The sequence below is a fragment of the Engystomops pustulosus genome, chromosome 6 (assembly GCF_040894005.1).
Source record: "Engystomops pustulosus chromosome 6, aEngPut4.maternal, whole genome shotgun sequence".
NCBI lineage: Eukaryota > Metazoa > Chordata > Amphibia > Anura > Leptodactylidae > Engystomops > Engystomops pustulosus.
In genome coordinates, this window is record NC_092416.1 from 171,955,312 (window position 1) to 171,980,651 (window position 25,340).

The following is a 25,340-nucleotide window of genomic DNA, read 5'->3' on the forward strand; positions in this document are numbered from 1 at the left end:
TCAATCAATCGATCTTCTATCTCTCATATCTATCTTCTATCATCTACCTAGCGATGTATCTATAATCTACTTTATATTTCTACATCTATAAATTTATCTCTCATCGGCAAATATCATTCATATCTTTCATATTTATCTTCTATCATCCATCTCCCTATCATCTGTCTCTCTCCTATAACATTCTCGTACAGTCCCATATTACAGATTGTCTTACCCTACTACTTATTATTGTGCAGGGATAAAGGAGCCTCTCACTGACTCTTCATAAAATAGTTTTATTGTGGGGCCCCACTTTTAGTTTTGCCCAGGGCCCCACTTTGTCTAAAACCGGCCCTGGTCCCAGGTGAGTTCAGAGACACCAGTCCATGCCACTAAAGTTGATAGAGAGATGTGGTGATGGAAGGGGTGAACCTAAACTCTCTGCTGCCTGAGGTGAGCTATAGATCAATTCCTTCTCCACTCCATGCTATAGTAATGTTTCAGGTTATTTTTGGGTTCTCCATGTCCCACACCCATGCTGACACCAGGTGTGAAGAGACTTTTTAAGTGTCAGGTCCTACTTAGAACAGAATAGAATAGACCTTCATTTTAGGGGGGGGGGGTTGGGGGGAGGGGGAATGAGGGTGTGAGTTAGTCCTTCACTTTAGCCACCGTGTGGTTGAATAGTTCTATTGCCTTTGGGATGAAGGAGTTGTGAAACCTCCTGTACGGCGATACACCTGGCGGTAGTGATAACTTCTGTCGCTCCGTTGATGCAGTAGTGTGTTGTGTAGTGGGTGGCTGCTGTTTTTCGCAATGGCGTCCCATTTCCTAAGACATCCTCTAGCGCAGTGATGGCGAACCTTTTAGAGATCGAGTGCCCAAAATGAGACCTAAAACACACAAGCTTTTCCCAAAGTGCCAACACTGCAAATTAGGCAGTATCAAACTTATTGCTACCAGAATCTTTGAGCTCCAATCCGACCCTGTCCACACCTCCTCACTCTTCAGACAGGACCCAGCAGCACAGGATGGGTCACTACTTGGACTGCCTGAGACAGCAGGAAGGTGTCATGTCAGGCAAACTCTGTGCCTGGGAGAAAGCCCGCGTGCCCACAGAGAGGTCTCCGAGTGCCATAGGTTCGCCACCACTGCTCTAGCGGATGCAGCGTCTTCCCAATAGTGCTCTGGGCTCTCTGGATGACCTTGTTGAGTTGTTTTTTTTCTCTACTGTTTAAGCCTCCTCCCAAATAGACAACTGCATAGAACAAAACGCTCGCCATCATCGTTTGGTAAAATATTTTATTATTAGGGTGGAGATTTGGAATGACCTCAGCTTCCTCAACAAGTGCAACCTGGTCATGGACTTTCCGCATAACTTGGAAAGTCCAGCCTGTCATGAATGTGCACCCCCAGGTACTTGTAGGTGTTGACTTGATCTATATCTCGCCGGTTTATCCTAATTGGTACTGCTGCCTTTTTGTTCCTCTTTAGGTCGATGACCTTCTCCTTTGTTTTTTTCGACATTGATCACTAGATTGTTGCTTTCACTCCACTTAACAAAGTCGCTGATGGTATTTCTGTACTCCTCATCATTGCCCTCGTTGATGCAAACGACAAAAACCAAGTCATCCGAAAATATTTGCAGGTGGCAGGAGATAGAGTTATATCTGAAGTCCGAAGTGTGGAGGGTGAAGAGAAAGGGGGACAGTACGGGCCCTTGTGGTGCTCCGCTGTTGCTGGTGACTTTATTGGAGCGGACGTTTCCTATTTGGACGTACTGCGGTCGGTTCCTCGGGTAGTCATAGGTCCAGTTGGTTAGGGTGGTGTCCATTTGCTGTGCCCTCATTTCTTCTCTCAGGCCACCAGGTTCTATTGCATTGAAGGCACTGGAAAAATCAAAGTACATAATTCTGACTGAGGTTCCCCTTTGCTCTAGGTGAGAGTATGTCCTGTGCAGCAGAAACAGCACCGCATCGTCCACGCCTATCCCATCCTTGTAGGCAAACTGGAGTGGGTCCAGACGCCCCTTGACCTCCCCTTTTAGGTGCTTAATCAGAACTCTTTCGAATGACTTCATAATATGTGATGGCAGAGCAATCGTCCTGTAGTCGTTTGGACTAGTTGGTTTCTTGATTTTGTTCAATGGTCTGATACACGAGGTTTTCCAGTCCACTGGTACCTGAGCCTTCCTTAAGCTAATATTGAAGAGATCCGCCATCACATAACACAGCCCCATGGCACAAGTTTTGAGTAGGCGTGGACATATCTCATCTGGCCCGCTAGTTTTGTTAACTTTGAGGGCCCTCAGTGCATCTAGTATCTCCCCTGTGTTCACTGTTGGTACCGTGCCTTTGGGTTTACTTGACGTCTGTTTGGTTCTGCAAGCTCTTTTTCCAGTGCTTGCTTTATCCTAGTGCCCTTCTGAGAACCGATTGAAAAAGAGGTTGATGTCGTCTATCATCTGCTTGCTTATGTCCGAGCACTGCTCAGTTTTTTGTCTAGCCCCGTTATTTATAACTGCGCCCCTGGTGCTGCCCCCCATCTTGCTGCAGATTGTGCTCCCTGAGGCAAGCGGCTCAACTCGCCTCATGGCTAGTGCATCCCTGAGTGATGGACAAGACAAGCTCAAGGCCGGCAGAGTTCATGCACAATGGTGTTGAAGTAGAGCATTTAAGCGTTGTGAGGACAATGCTTGGCCTCGGGACCATGGAGTCTGCAGGAATGAGGAAGAAAATGGTGATGTGGTAATCTAGATACATAGCATCATATAGGTGGAGAGAAATAACACAACTATATCGTAAAGTGTGGAGCCAGGACACTATGAGGTAAGTATGTTATGCCTTAGGTACCTTCCCTTGTGACCACACATTTATAAAATACTCTTTTAATGTTTTCACTCACCTCTTAGACTCCAGCAGGACGACACTTGACCCCAATGGTCAGATCAAGTGCATATTTATTACTTGGTTATTTTTCCATTGCAAAGCTAAACTTTACCTACAAAAAAATTGAAAAACACTTTTTCTTTATTTGCCTAAAGCCTCGTTCACACAGCCGCGATGGGGGCCGTGATCCAGTTGCATGATTTGCGACCAGATCAGGGCCCTCATAGATTTCAATGGCTCCCGGCCAAGGCACGGTGAGCACACGGTGCATCACCACAGTGTGACCTTGTCGGGGCGGGGTGTCACTCTTCTGCCTATGGAGGGAGAAGGGGGACAAACGCCTCACACCTCCTCCTCTTCTTTGGGGCTCCGGTCCGGGAGAGCACACGGCCATATGAATGACGCTTAAGGGTCAATGAAGAAGGAATTTTTATGGATCTAGTCCTATCCGGTCTCAGTGGATTTAGTAAGTTTTGTTTGCTTTCAAGTCTAAACTAAGAACTTGTGGTTTTGATTCTGGACGTAGCTCTTACCACTTGATGCTTCTCCAGAGAAGTCTTTGCAGATCCCATTATAAAGATTAAAGACGACAAGCATCCTGACCGGACTGTCCTGCGCCCAACCAGTTGCTTCCACAAGGATCCACATTCTTGTCTTGAACAATTATTTGTTTTGACATTTCTGACTCTTATCAGTTCAGAGATAAAGTGTCACCATAGATAAAGAGTGAAGAGTCCTCAGGTGTTGAAACCTTTTATTAGCCAACTAAAAAGGATGATGACAACTATAAGCTTTGAAGACTACTGAGGTCTCTTCATCAGGAATTGGGTAGAAGACAAAAACCCAATGGAACCCAAATTTATACACGAATGGACACAGTGGGGGAGACGTATGAGAAGTGTCTGCGAGCAGAACAGTTATAGTTGCCCATGGAAACCAATTGTCTCTTGTTTGAGGTTTTGTCCGTGGCAGTGAAGACCTCATCAGGTTTGAGGAGCAGATACCACACAAGGTCAGCAACAATTGTATTTTACTGTACATATTGTAACGGACGTGGTGATACCCAATGGGGCACATTTACTTACCCGGTCCAGTCGCGATCCAGTGGCGCGTTCTCCGACGAGTATTCGGCTTCTGCCAGGATTCACTAAGGTCCGTGCGCCCGATGTCCACCAGGTGTCGCTGGTGCGCCGAGGTCCGCCGGAGTTCACCTTCTTCTCTTCATGTCAATCGACACAAATTATTTTTTAAATACCGCTTTTTTTCCCGAATCTGTCGGGTTTTCCAATGGACATGCCCCCCGATTTCGCCGATGCGAACCCAATCCGATCCTGTGCGCCAAAAACTCGTGGGCAATTTAGGGAAAAACGGCGCAAATCGGTAATATTCGGGAAACCCGGCAATTTGGCCCCTTAGTAAATGAGCCCCAATATGTGTTTTATGGCGATTTTTACTTTTTTAATGTGAAATTAGATTTTTAGATCTGATGGGGCATTAGGGGATCTTTATTCAATTTTTAAATATTTTTTTTATTTGCACTTTTTTTTAAACTTTTTTTTTTTAGAGTTTGGGACATGAACAAGTGATCTTTTTTCAATGTAATATACTGCGATACTAATGCTTTGCAGTGTATGACCTTTGTCAGCGCATGTATTCTCGATTACAACATGTGATGTACTAATACGTCACGCATCGGTAAGGGGTTAAGGGAGAAGAGTTTTAAAGAAGTTGAAGCGGGTAGGGTTGCGGATCCATAGGGGAATTTTAGGTTATATCTTTTGGGGATAGTTCCTATTCTTTGAGGCTGACACATCACTTACATCAGAAAAAAATATTCTTTAAATGATGAAGCTTATAGGAGAAGGATGGACTTCCATTGGCGTTTTTTTTCACATCAGTGATTTTTCACTGTAACCTTTCTGGCTTATGGACTGATGGCTTACTGACCCATTCTTTTCAATGGGCTTTTTCACACGAGTTTTTTTTTTCACTGATCAGTATGAAACCAATGTACAACTGTTTATTTTGTAACCTAAAAGATGCTTGTAAACTTGTCTTTGAAAAACCCAATAAAAAGTAATTAAAAAAAATAAATAAAAAATAAAATTACTGATGTGAATAAAGAAATGCCTAAGTGAAGCCACCATAAGGGTGATGCCACCATAGACACCATCTCACAGGCACTGCCTGCAGACAGCCCTGGGGTCCTGATCGGACCTCAGGGTTGCCTCAGGAATGATTGTCCGCCCCTGAAGACGGCACGGCACAGGGGCGATCGGGGGGAAGAGACCCCTGGCAGGCAAGGTAAATGCCACGGTCACGCTGAACGCATTAAACCGGTTAAACACTCGCAATCGGAGCCCACTTCGACCGTGGGTGTTACACTGAGATGTCAGCTACTGGCTACAGCTGACATCAAGTGTATCCCAATGCCGGCTTGGTTCCGATCTCGAACTGAGCTAGCGTTAAGAGGTTAAAGGTTATCGTTGTTTGCAAACAGAGTCTGGACACTGCGCCTCTTGCTGTTTGTTGGCCTGGTGACAGAGGATTACGAGTGGTTTGGTGCCAGTTCAAGTTGTCTCCGCCTAACTTGTTAATAATTCACACTGGAGGCAATGATAGAGGGAAGAAGAAGACTATCCATTTAGTATGGGAAATGAAAAAAGATATTGCAATTTTGAAATGTACGTACCCTAATTGTACTTTGTTTTTTTTCTGAAATTTTTCTGAACGATAGGGTCTAACTTGCTGATCGTGGGGATCACATGCACGGGCATCATCCTCTTCGTCTCTACGGAACTGACGAAGATTACTAAATACAGCTCTCAGTTTTCTCTGTCAGCTCCAGAAAGATAAACGGGGCAACCTGCGCATGCGCGACCAACTGCTCCGGTCATCTCAGGGTACAATGAGGCACATAGGACCCCCGTTCTTGTGAACCGTTGGGGTTCCCATCACTAAGACCCCCACAATCAGCAAGTTGTGATAGGACTTACTTGCTACTTGCTATAATAAAACACTCCCGCGTTTTAATTCCAATTATTCTGGTGTCTTGTGGTCTGATTTTAGGTCAGGTTATGCCTGGGGTCTGTGCCACCGTGGGCCTAAAAAGTAGATTTTGCTAAGTCTTACTATAAGAGCCTACAATAAAACATTTTTATTTTATCAACATTCATCCATGTGATTTTTCCAGATAAATTCTGTAAGTTTCCAAAAGAATCAGATCCTGTGTTCAGATCATGTCCCTGATATGTACATATAGAAATCAACATTTACATCTCAAGTCCAGCAAAATCCCAGGAAGTCTGTGTATTCCTCAACTTTTAAGTACTAAAAAAATACTAATCGTTCTGTAGTCTTCTCGTCCAGTTCTTGATGTTCTTGTATAAGCCCCAAGTATTTGGGATGGTCTGGTCCTCTACGACATGCTGTAAAGTTCCAATAACGTAGCGGCTGCATGCATACGGTAGAAGATCCCGAAAGGTAGACAGATGTTGGTAATTATGGCCCATATGGAGAATCCATAAAAAGTTACTTCTAACCCGTTGTCAAATCGTATCCGAGCTCCGAAGGCCGGCATAATCCAGAACTGCGAGAGGGAGACAAGACACATCAGTTAAAACCAGTTAGTAAAGTTGTACAGGCGGTCCCCTACTTAAGAACACCTGACTTGCATACGACCCCTAGTTACAAACGGACCTCTGGATATTGGTAATTTATTGCACTTTAGCCCCAGGCTACAATAATCAGTCGTAACAGTTATCACTGGTGTCTACAATGAAGCTTTATTGTTAATCTTGGTTCTAATTGTCACGGAGACCAAAAATAATTTGGCTGGGGTTACAATGATAAAGTATACGGTTCTGACTTACATACAAATTCAACTTAAGAACAAACCTACAGACCCTATCCTGTATGTAACCCGGGGACTGTCTGTATTTTCGTACAGGTCAACATTGAATCCAGTGATTGGTTGTGGTCATGACCGAAATGTAAACAGTGATATCTTTTTGGATTTTTTTTTTATTCCATTTATTTTGGAGGAAGGATGAAAAAAAAATCAATTTTTATTTGAATTCTTTCAAATCCATCATTTATAGTTCAGTTTATTATGCAAGCAGCGATTTCAATCTTGTACACTTTTTGATTTCCTTTGTCATAAAAAATAATTTATAATGCGGAATTTTTATTTCTAAAAAATTATTATCTTTACTATAAGGGAATTTCATTACTAGTATAATAGATATTTATTAGAATTTAGGATGCCTGGATCCTAGTAGGTGGAGCAAGTCCTATCACGGGGAACACTGCACCACTGGCAAACCATGTATATAATTGTGAAAACAAATGTGATCCACATCAATAGGTGGTCTAACCAACCTGGCAGCTGTAGTGGGAACTTTAAGTCATGGTGCCTTAACATTAGGTGCATTATGAAGTAAGCAGGGGCGTAACTACAGTGGTAGCAGCCATAGCTGCCGCTATGGGGCCTGCAGTGGGAAGGAGGGCCCCATGAAGAAGCCTGCTATGGGGTCCTGTCTCTCCTAGTTACACCACTGGAATAAGGTTAATTCATGGAACATTAAGAGGTAACAGGTATTTTTTGGACCTCTGTGGGTACTACCCTGGAAGTAAATGTTCATCCCAAGTGCATAACCTTACATTTATCTACATTAAACCCCATCAGCCAATTCTCTGTCAAAGCCTCCAGCTTCCATAAATCCCTCTGTAATAGTATGCTATCTACCTCTGTATTAATGGCTATACAAAGCTTAATATCATCTGCAAATATTGAAACTCTACAGTGTAAATTCTCTATAAGGTCATTAATAGAAATATTTAAAAGAAGGGGGCTCAATGTTGGCCTCTGGGGCACCCCAGCGGTAACGTCAACGCAATCTGAGAATGACACCCATTTTTTCTATCGCTAAGCCTATTTCTTACTCAAAAACAAGGATCCAAATATGGCCCATGGCCCCATGCCCCCAAATCGTAGTCACTGTCAGGAGTGGCAGGAGTGCAGCATAGAGTACGCTGAGCATGTCACAGTGCAAGGTGTAGCTACGCTGTAGCGTAGCCTGACGAGGCTACCGGGGAGCAGGCCCTGTGAGGTGACTACCGGGGAGCAGGCCCTGTGAGGTGACTACCGGGGAGCAGGCCCTGTGAGGTGACTACCGGGGAGCAGGCCCTGTGAGGTGACTACCGGGGAGCAGGCCCTGTGAGGTGACTCCCGGGGAGCAGGCCCTGTGAGGTGACTACCGGGGAGCAGGCCGTGTGAGGTGACTACCAGGGAGCAGGCTCTGTGAGGTGACTCCCGGGGAGCAGGCCGTGTGAGGTGACTCCCGGGGAGCAGGCCGTGTGAGGTGACTACCGGGGAGCAGGCCGTGTGAGGTGACTGCCGGGGAGCAGGCCCTGTGAGGTGACTACTGGGGAGCAGGCCCTGTGAGGTGACTCCCGGGGAGCAGGCCGTGTGAGGTGACTACTGGGGAGCAGGCCCTGTGAGGTGACTCCCGGGGAGCAGGCCCTGTGAGGTGACTACCGGGGAGCAGGCCGTGTGAGGTGACTACCAGGGAGCAGGCTCTGTGAGGTGACTCCCGGGGAGAAGGCTCTTTGAGGTGACTACCGGGGAGCAGGCCCTGTGAGGTGACTACCGGGGAGCAGGCCCTGTGAGGTGACTACCGGGGAGCAGGCCCTGTGACGTGGCTACTGAGGAGCAGACACTGTGACGTGGCTACTGAGGAGCAGGCCCTGTGACGTGGCTACTGAGAAGCATACAGACATACATAGGTCATTGCTATGGAACCACAAAACCCAGTTAGATCCTACTCACCAAAGATAAAATACAAGGGTTCCCTATATAAATCATGACTTACTATTAGATTACTGAGGAACAGAAACAAGTAGACATCTTTCATGGTTTTTCTTTTCTTCAGGTGACTTTTGATATGAGCAGTCAAGGTTTCTCTTCTTGTCATTCTCCTTGAATAGTTTGGACCACCAGTAAGGGATTCTCTTCGCTCCATGTCATGAGTGGGGTCCTGCTTTGTTTCCAGCTGTCCTGATGGATTTGAGCTACTATAACTTGGAGGTCTGAAGAGTACATTGGGTGGGAGACGATGCAAGCCTTCGACAATGAAGGCGTTCTGTATGGTGTGCTGGATGATCATCAAAGCTGAATAACCTAGGGTTAATCCGCACAAAACGCTGAAGGGTTGTGTAGACACCATGGCTATAATAGAGTAATAGGAGATGGCATATTGGCCCAATGTTGCTCCAAGTAATAGGGCCACATCTAAAGTACGACTTGGGTTCTTCTCGTTGCACATGTTCCTCTTATCTAATCTGAAGATGATAATTCCCACAATATTGGCCAGACACATGAGAACGAGGCTGACCACGTGAAATATGTAGAAGGTCCTCAGTGATAACCAGTGACTATGATTGGTGTCCCGACCCACTTCATACATGACGAACATCACTAGGCCGACTATCAAAACGGCCAGACCGGCGACAAGTCCTAAGAGTGGTATGTGCTGACGCACTCCTGGTCCTATTCCATGGGAATGGGAAGCATTTTCATCAATTTGCCGTCCTACGTTCTTCCACATGATGTATATCATAGCAGCAGCAAACAGATTATACTCAATGTTAAAGGGATACAGGTAGGCGAACACGTCAGAGTGGCCAATACACCTTGAGTTGCATCCACATGAGTTCTCGTCTGTAGAGGGAAACATATCTACATTACTTAGACATACGGTAGTCTGGTAGCGTTGGCCATCAAAGAAGATTGCAGGAGATGGAGAGTGCCAGACTATTGATGTCAAGTCTGGTCGAAGGTGACAAGTGAAAAGGACAAAGAAGCCACCCAACCAAAAATGTGGCACCCTCATACAAGAAGATGTGGTGTACAGCTCTGGAGGACCTACCTCCATGTTCTCCGTTGCTGCTGTTGTCTTCGGAACGATTTCCTTGGAGATACCACTGAAGTTCTAGAGTTTGTTGTGAGGACTCTTCGGCAACGGCAACGATCCATATGGTCAGATTCACCGACAACAAGACCATCAGGAAACACCTGCGGATGGGAAATGTAAGAGGGATCCATAAGATCAAAATATATTAAAATCATCCAGAATATTTTATTTTTTTAACATAAAATTTTTATTGGGTTTTGAACAGAATTATACAATAAAGATAATCCGATAATCCTGGTGAATCCCACCACTTACACACTGTACGGCCTGGATATTATACACCGTACAACGGCCTGGATATTATACACTGTACAACGGCCTGGATATTATAGGGCACATTCACATGGCCGTCTGCGGGGACGTACATGCGGCCGCAAATTTGCGGCCACATGTACGTCCCCATAGATCCGGGCCGCACACCGCAAAAAGATAGAGCATGCTCTTCTCTATGGAGGGAGGAGGGGTCTTGATATTACACGCTGTCCAACGGCCTGGATATTATACACTGTACAACGGCCTGGATATTATACACTGTACAATGGCCTAGATATTAAATGCTGTACAACGGCCTGGATATTATACACTGTACAACGGCCTGGATATTATACACTGTACAACGGCCTGGATATTATACACTGTACAACGGCCTGGATATTATACACTGTACAACGGCCAGGATATTATACACTGTACAACGGCCTGGATATTACACACTGTACAATGGCCTGGATATTATACACTGTACAATGGCCTGGATATTATACACTGTACAACGGCCTGGATATTATACACTGTACAACGGCCTGGATATTATACGCTGTACAACGGCCTGGATATTACACACTGTACAACGGCCTGGATGTTATACACTGTACAATGGCCTGGATATTACACACTGTACAACTGCCTGGATATTACACACTGTACAATGGCCTGGATATTATACACTGTACAATGGCCTGGATATTATACACTGTACAACGGCCTGGATATTACACACTGTACAATGGCCTGGATATTACACACTGTACAATGGTCTGGATATTACACACTGTACAACTGCCTGGATGTTATACACTGTACAATGGCCTGGATATTACACACTGTACAACTGCCTGGATATTACACACTGTACAATGGCCTGGATATTATACACAGTACAATGGCCTGGATATTACACACTGTACAATGGCCTGGATATTATACACTGTACAACGGCCTGGATATTACACACTGTACAATGGCCTGGATATTACACACTGTACAATGGTCTGGATATTACACACTGTACAACTGCCTGGATGTTATACACTGTACAATGGCCTGGATATTACACACTGTACAACTGCCTGGATATTACACACTGTACAATGGCCTGGATATTATACACTGTACAATGGCCTGGATATTACACACTGTACAATGGCCTGGATATTACACACTGTACAACGGCCTGGATATTATACACTGTACAACGGCCTGGATATTACACGCTGTACAATGGCCTGGATATTATACACTGTACAACGCCCTGGATATTACGCACTGTACAATGGCCTGGATATTATACACTGTACAACGCCCTGGATATTACACGCTGTACAATGACCTGGATATTACACACTGTACAACGGCCTGGATATTATACACTGTACAACTGCCTGGATATTATACGCTGTACAATGACCTGGATATTACACACTGTACAACGGCCTGGATATTATACACTGTACAACGGCCTGGATATTATACACTGTACAACGGCCTGGATATTATACGCTGTACAACGGCCTGGATATTATACACTGTACAACGGCCTGGATATTATACACTGTACAATGGCCTGGATATTACACACTGTACAACTGCCTGGATATTACACACTGTACAATGGCCTGGATATTATACACTGTACAATGGCCTGGATATTACACACTGTACAATGGCCTGGATATTACACACTGTACAACGGCCTGGATATTATACAATGTACAACGGCCTGGATATTACACACTGTACAACGGCCTGGATATTACACGCTGTACAACGGCCTGGATATTATACACTGTACAACTGCCTGGATATTATTCACTGTACAGTGGCCTGGATATTACACACTGTACAACGGCCTGGATATTACACGCTGTACAATGACCTGGATATTATACACTGTACAACGGCCTGGATATTATACACTTTACAACGGCCTGGATATTAAACACTGTACAACGGCCTGGATATTACACGCTGTACAATGACCTGGATATTACACACTGTACAACGGCCTGGATATTATACACTTTACAACGGCCTGGATAGTACACACTGTACAACGGCCTGGATATTACACGCTGTACAATGACCTGGATATTACACGCTGTACAACGACCTGGATATTATACACTTTACAACGGCGTGGATATTACACGCTGTACAACGGCCTGGATATTACATGCTGTACAACGGCCTGGATATTACACGCTGTACAATGACCTGGATATTACATGCTGTACAATGACCTGGATATTACATGCTGTACAATGACCTGGATATTACACACTGTACAACGGCCTGGATATTACACGCTGTACAACGGCCTTGATATTACATGCTGTACAACGGCCTGGATATTATACACTGTACAACGGCCTGGATATTACATGCTGTACAACGGCCTGGATATTACACACTGTACAATGACCTGGATATTATACACTGTACAACGGCCTGGATATTACACACTGTACAATGGCCTGGATATTATACACTGTACAACGGCCTGGATATTACACACTGTACAACGGCCTGGATATTACACACTGTACAACGGCCTGGATATTATACACTGTACAACTGCCTGGATATTATTCACTGTACAGTGGCCTGGATATTATACACTGTACCAGAGCCAGGGCCTGCATGGGGCACACCTGGGCAAGTGCTGGGGCCTAGAGCTGCTGAGGAGCCCACATAAGGCTGTATATAAGGAATCCATGAGGGTGAGGGGGGCTGTATATAAAATAACCATGAGGGGGGTGTTTGGGATGATAAACTAGGGAATATTTTAGGGAACAGGAGACTGTTTTAGTTTCTGAATTTTTAATCTCGCCACATTCACTGCAAAGGGGCCTACAGAGGCTCTGCTGCCCAGGGGACCACTGAAACCTGGAGCCGACCCTGCACTGTACGATGGCCTGGATATTATACCCAAAAGTCATATAAGTAGATCCTTAGCAATGAAACAATTTAGGTTAACCCATGGTAATATATAGTTGCAGAAAAGTAAGTGGGTTTTAATGGAATGGTGTCAGCAGAAAATGACCCGGTTTATGTGATAATAAAATTCTATGTGAAATGACCCAGTTCCCTAGATAAAAAAAGCCTAGTCATCTAGTCAAGTTTCTGAGGTAAAACTGTTCTAGTTGCCCATGGACACCAGTCAGGGCTCAGCTTTCATTTTCCCACAGCTGTTTATAAAATGAAAGCTGAGCTCTGATTGGTTGCCATGGGCAACTAGAACAATTTTAGAATTTAGATTAAGGCCGCGATCACACATTCCGCTACCGTCGCGGTCATAACGCGACGCTAGAGGACAGGGGGCGGGCCTCGGGTTATCAATCGCAAACATTTCCTGGGAAACGAATATGTGATTGGGCCGAGGCCCGGCCCCTGTGCACTAGCGTCGCATTATGACCGCGACGCTAGCAGAATGTGTGACCGCGGCCTTAATCTAATATACAGTATAAAGCTGAGTGTATGTATGTCTGCTAAAGGAATCTGTACCGTCACGTTTACAGTCACCAAACTTTGCACAGCCACTCTCTGTGACTCAGGGAATGTCATAGTCTCGGTTTTTAACCGAAATTTTCAACCCACACTTTCCAAAATCCACTTATCAACCACCATACACAGAAGCCATTGTCTGCTGCTGCTGTGGGAGTTGGAAGCTGAGCAGTGATTGGCTGCTGTTCTGCCACAGGTCATTAATATGAGCTCTGAGCTGTGATTGGTTGCTGCTCTGCCACAGGTCATTAATATGAGCTCTGAGCTGGGATTGATTACTATAGGCCAGTGGTGGCGAACCTATGGCACGGGTGCCAGAGGTGGCACTCAGAGCCCTCTCTGTGGGCACCCAGGTCATCATCATCCTCAGGACACATGGCCTCCTCCTGCAGTCCCAGGCCACACAGGGCATTGAGCACTATTTTAAAGCTACACATCCTTGGCTGCCTGGGAATGCAGGAGGAGTGAGAAGATGTGGACAGAGCTGGATTATAATTTGAGCTCCTGCCATGGGCCCTGCATTCTCCTTGTACAGCGGACCCTGGAGGGATGCTAGCTACATTAATCATCCTAATTTCTTCTCTTTCTACTGTATTGATGTCCTCAGGATGCGAATACGATGAAGACATTGACAAAGCAGTAAGCAATAAGTTATTGCTTAAATTGCCATGTTGGCACTTTGAAATATATAAGTGGGTTTTTGTTGTCGTTTGGGCACTCGCTCGCTAAAAGGTTCGCCATCACTGCTATAGGCAATGAGTATAAGACACTTATATGTGAGGTAATATGGATAGGGATACAGAGATAGAGGGAGATTAATCAGAAGTGTCTGAGGTAAAACTGTTCCAGTTGCCCATGGAAACCAATCAGAAATCAGCTGTAATTTTATAAACAGCTGTTCAAAAATTAAACTTGAACTCTGATTGGTTGCCATGGGCAACCAGAGCAGTTTTGCTCTCAGACACTTCTGATAAATCTCCCCATAGACAAAGTGACAGTCGGAGACAGAGACAGACTCTGGAATGAGAGTGTCGGAGACAGACAGTCTCTGAAAGAGACTGCCAGAAACAGTCACTCAAAGACACTGCCAGAGACAGACGTAACTCAAAGATACTGCCAGACAGACCATCACTCAAAGAGACTGCCAGAGACAGACAGCGACTAAAGGAAACTGCCAGAGACAGACGTCACTAAAATAAACTGCCAGAGACAGACGTCACCAAAAGAAACTGCCAGAGACAGTCAGTCACTGAAAAAGACTGCCAGAGACAGTCAGTCACTGAAAGAGACTGCCAGAGACAGTAAGTCACTGAAAGAGACTGCCAGACAGACAGTCACTGAAAGAGACTGCCAGAGACATTCTGTGAAAAAGACTGCCAGAGACAGACAATAACTGAAAGAGACTGCCAGAAACAGTCACACAGAGACAGAGACAGTCAAAAAAGTTTATAAAAAGGGATGTCAGTGACAGAGATGGTCAGTGAAAGAGATGGTCAGACACAGTCTGAGACAGTCTATAGATACATATAAAATATTTTTTGTTAACCCATTCTATTTTTTTATAGCTAAGTGCAATTATTTATTATCCCGGACAACGCCAGGAGGTGCAGCCAGTGCCAAATAAAGTAACAGCACAGGTACAGACCAGTACATGTAATGTAATTTACACTAAGTCCAGGACGTCGGCCAATTAACAAAGCGATACTGTCGCCAGACAGACGCAGCGGTAACAGTAACCTGTTTGATGAAAAAAGCAAAATACACTGGAACGTGTCTCTCGCTGCGAGTATGTAGCCACCCAGAAAGTAAACAGTGGATTATACTGCTAATGCAATGTCCTAGGCACAGCTGTACTGCACATAGTTCACACGTTACACGGTATTCATGGGCGGACATGTCAGTGATAGATACTGGTTATGTCACACCAATGATCTGACCCTATCATCCAAGTTAGTGGGACTCCTCCTGGCATTCACATATCGCTTGTTAGTCGCGTTACATGTGATGTAGGTGGCCAGATATAACATAAAGAGGATGCTGGCGCTCTACTTTTTCTACTATTAAGCTAGTGACGTAATGGGCGTTATACGATAGGCCTGTGAGAAGTTTACTCCCATTCAATTCATTTATTATAGTTTCCGCCTGTCACGGGTGTCCCTGCGATCCATGTCTCCCGTGCCCATCTCCGTGGTGCCCCCCTTCCCGGCACTCACCTTGCCACGCTCCTGCTTCCGTCCCGGCTAGGCCGCATGCTTCCCGGCTCCCTAGGGCTCGAGCGCCGGCACTCGAAGATTTAAAAGCCCAGGGCACCTCTGATTGGTCGCTGGAGCTTCCGAGTTTTCCATAAAGACCGGCTGCGCCCATCAAACCCCACCGGATCTTCGAGCTCATAGCCTTAGTGAAAGTCTCCCTGCGTTGTTGTTCCTTGCACATTGTTCCTGTTCCCTGTCTTTGCGTTGATCTCCTGTTGTGACCCCGGACCTGAACTTAGACCTTGCACCTCTGCCGCCTGTGCCTGACTCCAAGACTGCCCGCTGTATTTGTACCTCGACCCTGGCTGCCACCGCGTGCTAGTTGCACCTGTGGAACGACCTGGTGCCACCCCGCCGAAGCAAGACCATCCCACGTTGTGGCGGGCTCTGGTGAAGACCAGGTGCCACTTAGATTCCAGTCCCAGGTGTCAGCTAGTACCATCTCCCGCGGTGGTCCAGGGGGTCCACTGATACCCGAGCCCTGACACCGCCTTCTTCTACTCGTACAACACCAGTCATATAAAGATGACACCATTGTTAATGCGCAAATATAGTGATTTTTGCTTTAACTTTTTGAAACATTGGGGGAGATTTATCAGAAGTGTCTGAGGTAAAACTGTTTCAGATGCCCATGGCAACCACGGGCAATCATAGCACAGCTTTCACTTTTAAACAGCTATTTATACAATTACAGCTGAGCTCTGATTGGTTTCCATGGGCATCTGGAACAGTTTTACCTCAGACCTTCTGATAAATCTCCTCCAATATCCCCAAAGTAAATTAAAAATGCAAAGGCCTAGTCTATAAGGGGTTAAAGGTGAATATATCTAGGGGTGGTTTCACATTGGTGTTGGTGCTGCCCATCCATTGCGTTTTCTCTCCATGTTGCTTCTGTTTTGTCTCCACTTCGACTGACTTCCGTGATCAGTGAAAATCAATGGACATGTTCCAAAAATTTTTTTATGGACAACCAATCAATGGAAAACAACTGAAAACAATGGCTTTGTGAGGCATCCGTGGAAATCACTGAGCCACGGACGGGAAAAACAACACCAATGGTGATCAGATGCTACCATGATGTCTCATAACTAATCCCTCACCTGTCACATGTGAGATCCAGTGAGAACCATGGCAGCGCTCTCTCTGTTTACAGAGGATTAGAGGGATTAGATATCTGATGCAATAAGTGAATCACGTACAATCCACTCCTCTCAGTTCACTGTAACTCTATTCTTTTACTTTACAGTTTGAGGAACAGACATTTATCCTGGCCAGTTCAACTAATCAGAATGAGCTCTACACAAGTCACAGAGCGTGCCCACAAAACTCCAAAAAGAGCCCCAAAAATGCTCTCTTGCACAAACATATTGGGGCTCATTTACTAAAGGGCCGAATCGCCGGGTTTCCCGAGTATTACCGATTTGCACCGTTTTTCCCTGAATTGCCCCGGGTTTTTGGCGCACGCAATCGGAATGTGTCGCATCCGCGTCGGCTTGCACACGACGGAAATCGGGGGGCATGGCCGATGGATTCGGAAAAAACGTGGTATTTAAAAAAGAATTTGTGTCGCTTGACACGCACTTACATGAGAAGAATGTGCACTCCGGCGGACCTTGGCGCATCAGCGACACCTGGTGCACATCGGGCGCACTACCTTAGTGAATCCTGCCAGAACCCGAATCCTCGTTGGAGAATGCACCTCTGTATCGCGACTGGACCGGGTAAGTAAATGAGCCCCATTTTCTTTAGAGGGTGTCTTCATACGCTCAGTTTTTCAGATGCAGTTTTTGAAGCCAATAGCCGGTGCAGATCAGAATAGGTGAGAACATATCATTCAGAGAAGCTGTTTCTCTTCTTTTTTATTCCACTCCTGGTCTGGGCATCTGAAAAACTGAACGTGTGAATGCGCCCTCACACTTCCACAAAGGATGTGTGGCAATGGCGTGGTACAGGGTGGGCAACAATCTTATACTTGATTTTTCATCATGTATGATTATTGAAAATCACAAGTTATAGCTAAAGGCACACCAATTTTTGGGAATTGTGGGCCTAATTTAATTTGAGATATACTACATCAGGGGCCTAACTACAGTGGTAGCCGCCATAGCAGCTGCTAGGGGGCCACAGCATCCGACCTGACACACTGAAAAATGGAGGATGTGTGCCATTATATACATATTATGGTGCATATTGTACAGCTCAGATAAGAAATGTCGGGGAGACAGCAGAACAACAGGACTAAGGATCTCTCATCTCCAATTCCTGCCATCTACGCCCCCCATGTGCTCAGCAGCTACTGGGACAGATCTGTGTAAGTGTATAAATATACATATCAGTGCTAAAATGTGTGCGCATTCGTGTATAGACGTGTGAGTGTTCAAATATGTACATTTTCTGAGGAGGTATAGGCTACGGCACTAGATGCATAGTTTCGCTGGCAGAGGAATAAAAAGCACTGATCTTGATCACTGATCTCAGAATCTCAGACAAAATGGCCGCCCCATAACCATGTAGAAAATCATCGTAGAAAACTACGATCCGAAAATAAAAGCAGATTAGAAAAATATTTCATATTTTAAGTTATTTAAAGGAAATCAACCACACAAAAAAAAAAAAAAAAAAGATTATGTACCTAAAAAAACAAACAAAAAAATTAAGCACTCAAAAAACAAAAATACTAACCCCCGCTCCTCTTCATCTAGGGATGACCTACAAAAGAAACTTATAATTAGCAGCATGGAGCAGAGCGACAAGATGTCTGGGCTGCTAATTATGTACGTCCTCCTCACATGATGTCACGTGAGGGCTGTGAATTCAAGCCTCTCAAGTGACATCACGTGATGGGAGAGGGAGGTGTGGGGGCATGCATAATTAGCAGCCTGGAGCGCCGGACATCTTATCCCGTGCTCCTTTCTGCTAATTATAAGTTTCTTTTCTCGGTGTCGCTAGGCACTAGCTAAGAACAGTGCCAGGATCAAGATGAAGATGAAGAGGAGTGTGGGTGAGTATTTCTATTTTTTTTTTTTACAGAGGTTTTTTTTTGAGAGGTTGATTTCCTTTAAGGTGGTTTTTATTTGTAAAAAACTGTAAGTGGTATATACTCTTATGATGATGGGGGCAGCTTATCTTATTATGAATGTAGGCAATTTTGTCAGCAAAGAAAAAAAAGGATTGAACCTCCTCCTTGTCATCTATCATTGGAGAAGTCGGGAGCCCTTTCCATACAAATTCAATGGGCAGTCCTTACAAAATCAGTGTATAGTCCTATTTAGAAGACATGTCTATAGGGGGACTTTTATATATGGAAGATTGGTACAAAATGCTAAAGAAATTATATAGTTCAGGTCCAACAATAGAACTCACTATCAAGTCTGTGAGCAAAAAACATGTACTACTTATCAGATGAGTCATGAGAATCAAATGGATTATCATAGTCTACATTACAAGTGACTTAATCGACATGAAAAAAACAGAATCATAATGCGAACGTGGGACAGCACCCTTAATTAATAGCTTATGCCGCATTATATAGGATAAAAAAAACTTACTGGAGATATTTATACTAAAATCAACAGTAATTGATGAAATCCACAGAAACAACATCATATACTATTTCCATAATCCTCTCCAGCACTGTGCACTTTCTATGCTATATATTTTGAGAAAGTGATGATTTTTTAGCATTTACCTGGTAGCATTTAAATATATCTGAACACAATGTTTGCAGGAAATCCAAAGAAAACAAGTCTAAAAGAAAAAAATAGATAAAAGAAACCCAAAATTACATGAAACATCTAATACATACATGAATGTATAAAAAATATATTACATACACTACATACATCCATATATATATATATATATATATATATATATATATATGGTATTTTTTTCACTGAGCGAATCCTCTATACAAATCTTTTCTCTAGAAGAATAATAACTACTTTTACCATTTTTGCGCAGTATTTTTAGCCGATGAGGAGTATGCAACGCCCCAAACCCTCCCAGGTCCAGATTATAGCTGATGTCCTAGATCCCCCTGTCCAGACTGTGACTAATGCCCCAGGCCTCCATGTCCGGACTATGGCTGACTCCCAAGACCTCCCCCTGTTCAGACTATGACTGATACCCCAGACTCCCCCCCCCCCCCCACGTCAAGACTATGGCTGACAATGGCCACAGAACCTCCCTGTCCGGACTATAGCTGATGTCTCAGACCCCCCTGTCCAGACTATGACTAATGCCCGGACCACCCTGTGGCTGACGCACTAGACAGCCCTATCCAGAATATGTCTAATGCCCTGGCCCGCCTTGTCCAGACTATGGCTGACACACCAGACTCCCCCTATCCAGTCTATGACTGATGCCCCAGACTCTCCAGTCGAGACTATGGCTGATGCAACAGACCCTCCCTGTCCAGACTATGGTTGACATCAACCCCAGACCCTCCTCTGTTCAGACTATGGTTGATGCCCCAAACCCCACTGTCGATACAAGACTATGGCTGATACTGGCTCCTAAAAAGACTATGGCTGATGCTGGCCCCCCAGATCAGATTATAACTGACAGCCCAGACAAGACTATGATACCAGCCCCAAAACAGACTACGGTTGACACCAGCCCTGGACCGGACTATGTCTGACAAAGGTCCTAGACCAGACTAGACTATGGCTTACACTGGCCACAGACAATGGCTATAGACACCAAAGGCCACCGAGACCAAACTATGGATGACGCCAAGCACCCAGATCAAACTATGACTGAAGCTACTGATCCCCTCCCTCTAAGCAGACTATGACTTTTTGCTGTATTGTTTAACCTTGCAGCTTAAAATTAGAATTTTTTTAAATTGAATTTTATTGTTTGCTTTTAATTATAGTTATTAAGCTGGGGCTCCACTTAGCAGGGAACACATATTATTATATAAACAGGATGCACATGGCATGTTCTCTGCCAGTCTATTAACCCCCTCTGCTCCAGGTATATAGATTCCCTGTTACAGTTCAGGATCGAGCTGTCACACTGACAGTTCGATCCTGCCAATGGCATTGTGTGCAGGAGCAAACACACTTCCATAGAGATAAGGCAGAGCTGCATGTCATGTGATCTACCGAACTGGAAATACAGACAAAACAGAGCTGCTGAAGAAAGATCCAGTTCACACCAATGTCCGTACCCCTGTTTCTTATAGATTCTTATCTTCAAAGAGAACCTGTCAGCTAAAAAAAAGGACTGTCTTTACTTACTAATGATAAACTGTCCCTAGCCCTCTTCCATTAATGCCACTGTCAAAATCATTGAGGTAGCAGAACATACCGATAAGCTCCGCCACACTGTGGCACTTAGCGGTCCAATCGCCGGCCATATCTTGCAGAGGTCCGGCGTATTCATGAGGGGGCCGAGCAGGCAATCTCCTCTCTTGTGTATCTCCACCCCTCCCACGCTAGATGCCGCCGTTGACCACAGCGTGCGCCATGCTTGATGCTGCAGTCACCGCCCCCTGGACAGCCCCCTCATGAATACGCCGGAATGGTGCAAGATATGGCCGCCGATCGGACCGCTGAGTGCCAGAGTGTAGCATCGCTTATCGGTATGTTCTGCTCCCTCAATGATTTTGACAGTGGCATTAATGTAGGAGGGCTAGGGACAGCTTTTCATTAGTATGTGCAGCTAATCGTGTTTTTTTTAGCTGACAGGTTCCCTTTAAAGATAAAGCATCTTTATGTTGACCCAAATGGAGGTTCCTGGGTAACCAGCATGACCCTGACCCGAGGTGGAGGGGAAGCCATGTTCATTGAGCAGGTAAAATCACCCAGTAGTAAATGTATTCATTAAAGGAAATATATCATCAAGCATGAGAAACCGTTTTGGGGTATATATGGGATCTCACCTGTACGACAACAAAGATGACCTGAATGATGGGCTGGATAATGTGCATGGGTCTCACACAGCCCGAGTGTTCGGCTGCATATACAATTTTAAGAGACGCCATAACCAGCGTGCCGACTCCAAATAAAATGATTCCCACTGCAAATATAAAATGGAAGTGAATGTAACATACAATTAAAATAAATTATCAACCAGTCCATATACACAAGAGTCATAAAACAGGTGTGGCTGAGGGGGAAATACATAAAATTTATTACAGCTTTTACTACTGTAGCAGTTAATAAAAGGTGTGAAAAAGGTGTGTAGAGAATGTAACAGGACTACGGTCCCATACATCTAGCCAGTATCATAAGGAGTATTGTTTTTTTCAGTGTAAAGAATCTGTGGAGTCCTGGAATTGATGATCAGACCCCCCCCCCCCCCCCCAGACCCCTGATGTCACCATCATCCATTCTGTCTGGGATAACAAGTAGAATTAGAAGGATTTGAGAAAACCTTCATCCACAAAAGATTTGTAGTTGCTTCTCCAAGATGTTTGGAACAATCTCCCTGCTGAATTCCCTTAAAAATTATGGCAGATTTTAGTCAGGTGTATTTTTGACGTCTGCCTAAAACTTTTGCACTGTGCTACACACAGACTCTGCTGTACGTAAACAGTGTGAATGGAGCCTTCTAGAACAAGTATAGATTAATGGCTGTGCTCAGGTCATATAGATAGGGAAGCAACGATCCCGATAAAAGTCATGCTCCTACTACTGCATGTAAATAATTGGCAGTGACATAAAAACTTAACAAAAAGTGATGTCTATATACAAAAAGATGCACTATATATGGATAACAATGTACAAAATCCAAAATAGCAGAAAAAGGGGGTTGCCCAGTTTTGTTAGTGTATTTCAAAGTTATCAAATTTTCCATTGGAAAACTTTTACTGTGATTCAAAAGAAAATTTGCAGTGACACACAGGTGCACAGCTCAACATAACACATGGCTTTGATTACTCACTTTAGTTCCGATGGGAATCCATACATCAAAGTGATATATGATGCAAGGAGCCCCTGCTTGCTGATGGAACAGTAGCACCGAAACACTGTAAGCATGATTATAGGTAAAGGGGTTCTCCGGAGACATACAAGTTATTCCCTATCCACAGGATAGCTAACTTGCTGATCAGAGAGGGTCTTAGTGATGGAACCCCTCGGATCACGAGAACGGGGATCAGTTTTACCTCCTTTGTAGCTCAAGATTAAAAGATCAGTTAGTCACGCATGTGATGCCTACTTTCTTCATCTCTATGGTGCTGACGGAGATTGCCAAGTAGAGTGACATAGAGACAAATACAGAAGCTGGAGCATCCGCGACCAGCGGCTATTTTCATCTCATGCTACGGCAGGGGTTCAACCGGCTCCCGTTCTCGTGATCCATGGAAGTCCTATCACTGAGACCTCCAACGATCACCAAGTTAGCCTTTATCCTGTGGATAGAGGTTCAAGTGGCTGATGGACAGAAAATTGTCTTAATCTTTAGAAAGGCCAAAACTAGTAGTAACCATAATGGGTTAAGAAGCCTTTTACATGATGGTTTATATAACAGATGCAATCCCAGACATGTTATGCCCGGCACCCAGTGCTCTAAGGACACAATATTACGGGAGGAGGGGCAAAAACGTTCATCCGATAGCTTTGTAACATGTACAGTCAGCTTCATTCCATCGTAAGGGGGTTTTACCCAGATTGTCCTAAGCCCAAATGGTCCATGGGATGTTTCATATCAGAAATATGCAGTAATATGTGACCCCATTTACAACATTTCCTCTCATTGTATAGGTTCCTTGTCTTACCACCACATCTGCTGTGACATGTGAAAGTATGGTAACCAGAAGACCCATGAACTGATCTAAAAGGTTTGGACATCCGTAACTTAGCTGGAAGTTTACAGGTTCCCCATACAGACTGCCCATGACCCTGTAGGTTTTCCTTGGACCACTTATTGTAGGTACTAAAGGAACACCTCACAAACTTTCTATTATTGTGTAAGTTCCTTATGTGACTTTGACTTGTGAGGGCAAAGTTAAGACAAAACGTATGAAACATTGACTTATCTGAAAATTGCTCTAGTAATTCTAACTTAAGATCTGAGTATACATTATAGCCTACGTTTCCCATCTGCAGGTCCATGACTTGTAGCAGGTTTCCCCAATTGTCCTACTTTGGACCACGTATGGCAGCTACTTCAGGAACACCTCACGAGCCATGTTAAGTTGGAGATGCTCTGACCAAGATTTCTAGCAATTACAATCTAGTCCAATTACCTAATATTGTGTAGAGCCCTTTTTCGTGCCATCTCAGCTGCTCTGAGCCATGGTATACATGAGATCTGAACTATATAAAACAAATTTGACCACATTACTTTTGTAATGCAATTGGAGTATCCAGCACTAGCTCCCCATATACAGAATTGAGTCTTGGGAGCCCATGACCCTACTACAGATTTCTGCATGCCTTCCTTGGTCCACTTCTAGTAGGTACTAACCATTAATTATGAAAAAAAAACATAAATCATGCTGATTTGGAGATGTTCTGATCCAGACATCTAACAACATACAACTTAGTCTAATTCTTGTCTAAGCCAAAAACAGAGTCATATCACAGCACAGAACTGACCTCTCATCCATATGGGTCCCGCCTGACAATCCTTAAAGAGAATAGCATTTTTGTGCTTCCAAGTGAAGTACATTTGGAAAACCATCCACACAACACAGATGACCATCATGATGGAAAGCACGATGAGAAAGTCAAACTCGTAGATGTCAACATCTTCCGTGAACACACAAGTTGCCAAAGCACCACTGAAGAGTAAAACATTGGAGCCCACCAGACCAGACAGGAGACGACCACCTTTCTTCCAGTCATCATTTTGTCTGAATTGTTTAACAGGTTTATGGTCTTCTAGTTGGTCGCTCAAGGTGTGAAGATCTATGTTCATGACCATGGTGGATTAGCTTGGTGGTATATGTTGAAGAGCGTTGATTCAGAGAAGGTCTGTGGTACAAAGGTGCAAGATCCCTCTTATCCTTTTGTGGTATCTTCTTTCTGGGTTGTCCTACATTCTCCAATGACTCGACTTGTCCTTGAGTCTGTGATCTTTATGTTGTCTCTCCATTTGCAATCAGTTCCCTCAGAGACTGCACTGTTTAACAACCCAGAACAAAGTGTGGAGGTTGTTATCCGTCCTGGGAAGTAGCATTTGGGAGGAGTCGTGACATAAGGTAGTGTGAGGCTAAGCCAAAAAAAAAAAGGAGGTGAAAAATTACCATCCAAAAACATCTACAGACTTAGCACATAGCTGCCAGGTGACGGAGCTGGAGGTGAAGGTGTGGTATAGAAATGGTGTAACGTAATCCCATTATATAGGGTCTGAATAATCAGGCGTTGGCATCACATCTGTATTTGGAATGAAAAGCAAAGACTGAAATTTATTGATCCATGTAGAGCCACATTGTAATCTTTGGATGGATTTAGATATTTGTTTAACCCCAGTTAACATTTAACTAAGTTTACTACTGGGAACTTCAC

The 25,340-nt window shown here is 44.4% G+C and overlaps 1 protein-coding gene and 1 long non-coding RNA gene across 3 annotated transcripts; one reads left to right on the forward strand and one right to left on the reverse strand.

Annotated features, from left to right (window-relative positions):
- Window positions 1-5,589: 5,589 nt before the first annotated feature.
- LOC140065034 (proton channel OTOP2-like) lies at window positions 5,590-25,125 on the reverse strand. Of its 2 annotated transcripts, none has more exons than XM_072112466.1 (6): window positions 24,429-25,125; window positions 21,767-21,903; window positions 19,565-19,623; window positions 9,797-9,942; window positions 8,741-9,606; window positions 5,590-6,456 (listed from the first exon to the last, which is right to left on the reverse strand). In XM_072112466.1, the coding sequence occupies exons 1-6, from the start codon at window positions 24,754-24,756 to the stop codon at window positions 6,286-6,288; spliced, it is 1,707 nt and encodes a 568-aa protein (XP_071968567.1). In that variant the 5' UTR covers window positions 24,757-25,125; the 3' UTR covers window positions 5,590-6,285. The 2 variants fall into 2 exon arrangements, with proteins under 2 accessions (XP_071968567.1, XP_071968568.1); XM_072112467.1 differs by having other exon boundaries at window positions 5,600-6,456; window positions 8,741-9,588; window positions 24,429-25,120.
- LOC140065035 (uncharacterized) lies at window positions 14,863-23,726 on the forward strand. Its single transcript, XR_011847850.1, has 4 exons — window positions 14,863-14,925; window positions 15,190-15,261; window positions 22,776-22,857; window positions 23,592-23,726. It is a non-coding gene; the product is annotated as an uncharacterized lncRNA (long non-coding RNA).
- Window positions 25,126-25,340: the final 215 nt, after the last annotated feature.

Coding starts and splice junctions, on each gene's coding strand:
- LOC140065034 (XM_072112466.1), bottom strand. CDS start 24,756: ATGGTCATGAACATAGATCTTCACACCTTGAGCGACCAACTAGAAGAC. Junction 19,624..21,766: donor TCATCTTTGTTGTCGTACAG/GTGAGATCCCAT, acceptor TTTTTCTTTTAG/ACTTGTTTTCTTTGGATTTC. Junction 9,607..9,796: donor CAGCAACGGAGAACATGGAG/GTAGGTCCTCCA, acceptor TAAGTAATGTAG/ATATGTTTCCCTCTACAGAC.